This window comes from Aulonocara sp. 'chitande type north' Nkhata Bay, unplaced genomic scaffold, assembly GCF_057382095.1.
Source record: "Aulonocara sp. 'chitande type north' Nkhata Bay isolate Kocher_YH1m ecotype deep benthic unplaced genomic scaffold, A_spYH_male_GT1.1 unmapped_scaffold_29, whole genome shotgun sequence".
Lineage (NCBI taxonomy): Eukaryota > Metazoa > Chordata > Actinopteri > Cichliformes > Cichlidae > Aulonocara > Aulonocara sp. 'chitande type north' Nkhata Bay.
In genome coordinates, this window is record NW_028234361.1 from 2,908 (window position 1) to 9,757 (window position 6,850).

Consider the following 6,850-nt stretch of genomic DNA (forward strand, 5'->3'; position numbering starts at 1 on the left):
GGCAGACTGTCATGCAAAAAGCGAGCATCTCCTCCTTGCACTGCTTACAGTCAAATGACAAAATATGTGAACTCTTTTTAAACAGGAAAAAGGAAGAAATTGTACACCAGAGGGGGCAAGAAGGAGAAAACTTGAATATAAACTCAAAAGAAAAACCGCTGTTCCTTCCCTCCCCCAGAAGGCAGTAGAATATCATCATGTTAAATGCCACTTTTGGGGGGGGGGGGGGTAAAATTACTTGACAAATATGTTTCTCTTTTTTGTTATTTCGTCCCTCTTTGTTACAGCTACAGGAGGACAATAAACAGAAGAAGGAGAGCGGCACCAAAGAGGCGAAAAAACGAAAGAGCGCACCACCTCCTGACACCACATCCACAAAGAAGTCCAAATGTACCTCCAGTGCTGAGGGGGACGACAAGGAGGTTTTTCTCCTCCCTGTTCGTGGGCGTGAGCGTTACGAGATGTTGAAGAAGATCAATGACGGTTTGGAGCTGCTTGACAAGGACAGCAAAAGCAAGTCAAAGGTCTCAGTGAAGCATGAGGTTCCCGTGCCCTCCAGTGGAAAGAGGCTGCTCCAGAGAGGAGAGAGGAGTGACAGCGACTAAGATGCCCATCACCTCAATTTCGAAAACAAATGTCACCTTTTTGTCTAAGCCTTTAGGATTATTTCAGGTTTTAAATGCCCATTTAAAAACCAAAATGCCATCCTGCCTCAGTTAAAACGGTTCCTGAAACTGTACTGCCTGATTAGTCACTGCACTGACATACTGTTGTGTTCAGTTATGTTTTTCTTTTCTTTTTAAAAAAAACAAAAAAAACAACAACCCTATGTTCCTAATTGGGTTAGAGCCGTTCAGCATGGTTTGAGTGAGATTAAGAATGATCCTTGTCATAACGAGTCACTGCCGTTTATTTAAATAAAGTTCAAAGCTAGGCTTGCAAAACTTGAATGGAATTTGCCTCTGATGTTGCTGTATTACTGTGCTACAGTCCTGTCGCACCATGTCATTTTTTAAAAAAGAAATGTATATATTTTGCATGATTGTCTGGGAAATGCAACCACCTCTGCGCAACCTTGATTCATATGCAATATGTAATCATGTTTGTGTAACATGAAAGAAAAAAGAGAAAAAACGATGATAAATGCAAAGACTGGTAACAGCGCTAAGAACCATAAAGCAAGAGAATTTTTAAAAAACTGTGAGAAATAAACTACACTGTAAAAAAAATAACCCTATTCAAATTAAAAAAAATGATGTCCAGTTGTCACATCCAAAATATTTGGCTTTATAGAATCCAAATTGAGTCACTTGATATGACCTGATACTTTTATGTTGATATAAACAATATTACTAGACTTGACTGAAACTTTAAATTTTGCATTGATCCAAATTGATTTTTTTACATAGAACCATATTTTAATTATTGAACCAAGCTAATATATTGAAATTTAACCAACCTAATGTATTCACATCGAACCAAATTAACATGAACTAATATGTTTGTGTTGAAGCCAGGTAATTGATTTACATATATTCAAACTATATTTTTTACATTTCATTTCAGTTCAAAAATGCTCTGCATTTCCTATAAAAAACAAGACAGTTGGCCAACCAATTATTTCAAAATTATTTATTGTTCCAAACCATTTTAACTATAATCAATAGAGAGGATTAGTAATATACAGATTTAGTGCTACAGCAGAAATGATTAGAGAAATGTTTGTTTTATAAAACCTGCAATCTTTTGAAAACCAGTATAAAACCTGCAATCTTTTGAAAACCAGTATAAAACCTGCAACCTGTCTAAAAGAACTGGCATAAAACCATTATAAAAACTCTTTTTAAACCAATTTGCAAGTACTCAAAAATGTTTATATGTGCACTGTGCCTGTACAATGTAAAAAAAAAAAATCTACACATGTATCAATGAAATCAACTTAAATCTCCCTTTCAAATGGGTGTTCTTATAAATTTTGAATGTAGAATACCACTGCAGGCCAACCAAGCAAAATAACCAAGCACACATGCACATGCATGTGCACATACACATGCACACATGCATGCAAACACACTACTGTGCAGTGTTAAGTTCACAATTAAGTTTGCGAATCTTAGAGGTCATCTTGTTAAAGTCAAGCTCCATCATAATCTTTTGAAGAGCCTCAAAGGTGAACCTGAATCCTCGTGGATATTCCATATTAAGAGCATAACAGAGTCCAAAGACCATTGCCACTCCAGCTGCCACAGAAGGCAACTCATTCAGGACTTCCACACCATCAATGATTATCCCGATGTCTCGAGGCTGATGTAGGAGGCTTGAGTTGTCCCTGAAGACGAAGAGTGCCATGGTGGTACTCTGCAGCTCTTCCTCAGCTTCATCTTTCTGGGATATCTTGAGGTAAAATATGGAACAAAATGTACAAGTGAAGAACTGAAGTCTGGCACACCTGATAAATCTTTGACCATAATAAACTACTATTTTGATAGTTGTTTGGTCACAGACTATTAGAACAATTATTTGACTAATCAGATTGTGAATTGCATAATCATTAAATTAAATCAATGGTGGAACATTTTCATAAATGTTCCACAAAGCCCAAGAAAAAAAAAGAAAACAATACAGAACCCTAAGATATTAACTTGATGAGTTGATTAATCGTTGCTGTCCTACATTAATCACTGCATTTAATAGCAGAGTTGTCAAATTTACATCAAGAGACTGCATCTCATGTAGAGACAGAACAGATATGGACATACCATGTATTCTTTTATCAAGTCCTCAACACATCAGCAAGGTGAATGAGAGGATAATGAGGGAGAGTCTAGATTATTATGAAATGTTTAAAAAGGATGTGCAGTGTAAATGCAAAATGATACCTGTTCAGATTAAATGAAAATGTATGCTTCAGCCATGGAATGGATGGAGCGATCTGTGGTTCTGAAAGCATACAGAAAAAAAGAATAATGTTACTTCTCTATAAAACACATTACATAGAAAAACCAAGAAATACGTAACATGACATACCAAACAGTCTACAGACCAGCCATTAGCGACTAAGTTTGGCATAGGGTCAATTTTTTGCTGTTAAAATTAAAATTTCTTCAGAAAATGCACATTTTTCCGAGCCGCGCCTGAAAGTCAATTAAAGGAATTAGTCTTATGTCATTGATCTTATATGCTGGCTTGTTATTTCTGTCTCTAAATCATGCACATTAATAATTATCTTTTGCGCTCGGTGTACACACACATAACACATATTTATATGAAGAGAGACAAACGTGCGCGCACAAACACAAGCTTGTGTCTAGAAACCGCGAGCTCACCAGAAAAATTCAAACGAAGCGGAGCACGGAGTTATACTATGAATGTTATGAACTATGAACTTATGCTAGCTAGCTTTATCCACCACCGATGCATCGTGGTAACGCTAGCTAGTTAGGCAAAAAGCCGTGTTTTACCAGTATACTAACTTGTATTCCCGACTGTGATGGTCGGTTTCTGGTAACCAGTTCTAACGTTGCGCAGGATAGCTAGCTAGCTTATAGCTAGCAGCTACAATCATGCAAAAATTAGGGGTGGCTGTCGACCCAGCTTAAATGGGGTTATTTTCTGCGATTTTGGCAATACAAATTATAAAAGCTTTTGTAACACACTTGGCTTTACTTACGTTTATTTTCAGATGAAATTAATCAAAGATGTGACATGATGTTTCCAGCAGCCATGCAGAATAAAAATGGGTCCCGGTCTATTTCTGGTGGGCGTGTTCAAGTGCAAATCACTTTGACTCAAATTAAAGATATTATCTGTTCAACATGAAAAGAAATATATGTTTTGAGAGAAATCAAAAACTTTGCGTTGCGATGTTCACAATCCTGTACTGACACTATGGGCACATTTTTAGAAATCTATTTAATTCCACAGAAAGGTTAGCCACTTTAGTGTTTCACTTGTGACCTATTTATAGCTCACTGAAGAAGGTTTTAAAATGCAACAATGTTCGGAGATAGAGAGAAAAAAAAAAGAACTTTGGTGCAGGTGCAGGTGCAGTCTTTATGTAGCTTTCTGGTGACCTTAAAATAACCTTTACGAAGCCCGTTGACAGGCCTTTAATCGAATGATCGGTTGGTTGATTGATAACAGAAAAAAAGGACACATAAGATGGACATAAAGGACTGAAAACACCAAGAGCAAAATATTGCATCGCACTCATTTATGTAGTTTATTTTTAGATTAGATAATTTTGCAAAATAACGCAGCAAAATAAATAATAAGAGCCGGGATGTGCAGACTATTTAGCACTGAAAAAACTCCGTCCATGTGAACAGAATCAGGTGTTACCTTACCTGTTGATTAAATATCAAGACTATTTAGCAATAAGCTTACTTTAAAGGCTCGTAATAGGTGAACTGTCTTGGTATAGTTGAGTCACGCAGAGTTCATGGTCCATGTTGTGTTACTTGTTGTTTGTGTGTGTGTGTGTCACCCGATGACCCCTGGCGCCGGAGCGTCTAGACTACATTAGAGGTGTGTCACAGCAAAGAGCCGCACCTGCGCTCAAAGAGAGCACATACATAGAGGTGAGGTATGAGGATAAATGGATAGATGCGGTCCTTTTTCGAAGCTGAGCGCACAGTTGTATTTCCTGCACAATCACACACGAAGTGAGGCTGTGTTTATGCCGGTTATACCATGAATATACACCCTGCAGGCACCACTTGTTTGTCAAACTGTTTATGAAGCAAAAGTCACATTTCTGTTTATTTACAAAGCAAAAAGAAGGGGGGGAAAGAGGCGTAGGAGGGGGTGGAGCGTGCGCACTAGCATACCGGCGACGGCTGTTTCCTTTCACTAAAAGGAAAAAAATAATAAAATGTGTACTTCACGTTACGGTTGAAACTGGGGTTTTTTTTGTGTTTTTTTAATTTTTATTTTATAGAAACAATTTTTGCTCATAACCAATTGACAGGGGATTTCTTAAAATCACCCCGCAGTTCTTCAGCTGAGACACCTGAGTTAGAAAACACAAACACTGCAGCTGTCTTTGTACAAACTTGTACAAACTCTGTTTTGACCTTGTATACTGTATTTCCCCAGCCCCTCTATTTTGAAACTAAAACTATTGAACCTTAATTCAATTTCTCACTTCACATAATCGTTTCACTTTTGCCTTGAAGTGTTACTTTTAATTTAATTTAATTATTTTTTTATGACGCATGTTCTCTGGTGAGTTCAGGTACATCTGTAACTTCAAGTGGAAGAGTTGCATGTGAGTTAAAAATTTTCTATAATACCAAAAAAAAAAAAAAAAAAAAAAAAAAAAGACAAAATACTGACGTTTTTGTCGAATAATCTGTCTGACATGAGGGATAATATAGCATTTGCATTTTAACTAAAAGACTCGCGCACTGACACTATGGGCACATTTTTAGAAATCTATTTAATTCCACAGAAAGGTTAGCCACTTTAGTGTTTCACTTGTGACCTATGAAGTACCCCCGAAATTGTATCATATTAAACAACAACAACAACAATAACAACAACAATAAACACTCGAGGACTTTAAAGAGTTTAATTTTTTCCGAGGTTTGAGAGCGCTCACCCCGGCTCGGGGCTCCACAGATGTGCTGGATGAGAGCTCCTTGCTGCAGACTGCAGCGGAGTGTTTGACAGTCAAACTTGAAACAGTCTTTGGAACTGAAACGGTCTCTGCCAACACGAACACATACCCCAAACAGTTCGGTAAATATGTACAGTTTCTCGCAGCTTCAGTTTTCAGCAGCTACCAGAACTTGCCTACCGTCTGCATCCTCCCAGCAGCCTCGCACTTCATCTGCGGGCAGTACTTGCGTGTGTGAGCGCTGTCACCGGTGGCTTCGCAGATCGGGCAAGTGTAGTTCCGGAGGACGGGGCAGAAAACTATCCCGTCGTCTGATTTGAGCTTGTGAGATAGGTACACCCTCGGAGTCTCCCCGTTCTGCTTGCATAAGCGGCAGTAGTCCGAGGATGAGGCGCTGCTGCTGGTGTCCGACGCGCTGCTGGTCGGACTGGACTGTGATGAGTTTTTGGAGGATTTCTTCCCCCGAGTGGAAGTGTGGACCTTACTCCAAGGGGGCGCTTGTCCCTTCTTTGGACGCTCGGTGTCTCGGTTATCAACCTCACGGTTGCTGCACAGTTTCTCGAACACTTGGCTCAGATTCATGTAGTCGTGCCACATGTTAAAGCTGTCCCCACCAGTGAGGATCGAGTTCTGGACCTCCAGTTGTCTCGGCATTGTGGTCATTTTTTGGCAGAAGTAAAACTGAGAGTGTGTTTGGAGCGCCTCATATTTATAGCTCACTGAAGAAGGTTTTAAAATGCAACAATGTTCGGAGATAGAGAGAAAAAAAAAAGAACTTTGGTGCAGGTGCAGTCTTTTATGTAGCTTTCTGGTGACCTTAAAAGAACCTTTACGAAGCCCGTTGACAGGCCTTTAATCGAATGATCGGTTGGTTGATTGATAACAGAAAAAAAGGACACATAAGATGGACATAAAGGACTGAAAACACCAAGAGCAAAATATTGCATCGCACTCATTTATGTAGTTTATTTTTAGATTAGATAATTTTGCAAAATAACGCAGCAAAATAAATAATAAGAGCCGGGATGTGCAGACTATTTAGCACTGAAAAAACTCCGTCCATGTGAACAGAATCAGGTGTTACCTTACCTGTTGATTAAATATCAAGACTATTTAGCAATAAGCTTACTTTAAAGGCTCGTAATAGGTGAACTGTCTTGGTATAGTTGAGTCACGCAGAGTTCATGGTCCATGTTGTGTTACTTGTTGTTTGTGTGTGTGTGTGTGTGT

At 38.7% G+C, this 6,850-nt stretch overlaps 1 protein-coding gene across 1 annotated transcript; it reads right to left on the reverse strand.

The window, feature by feature from the left end:
- Positions 1-4,921: 4,921 nt before the first annotated feature.
- Positions 4,922-6,395, reverse strand: LOC147300575 (nanos homolog 2-like). The gene has a single exon (XM_086285108.1). It carries the CDS (start codon positions 6,281-6,283, stop codon positions 5,783-5,785), a length of 501 nt encoding a protein of 166 aa, XP_086141234.1. The 5' UTR covers positions 6,284-6,395; the 3' UTR covers positions 4,922-5,782.
- Between the last annotated feature and the right edge of the window lie 455 nt (positions 6,396-6,850).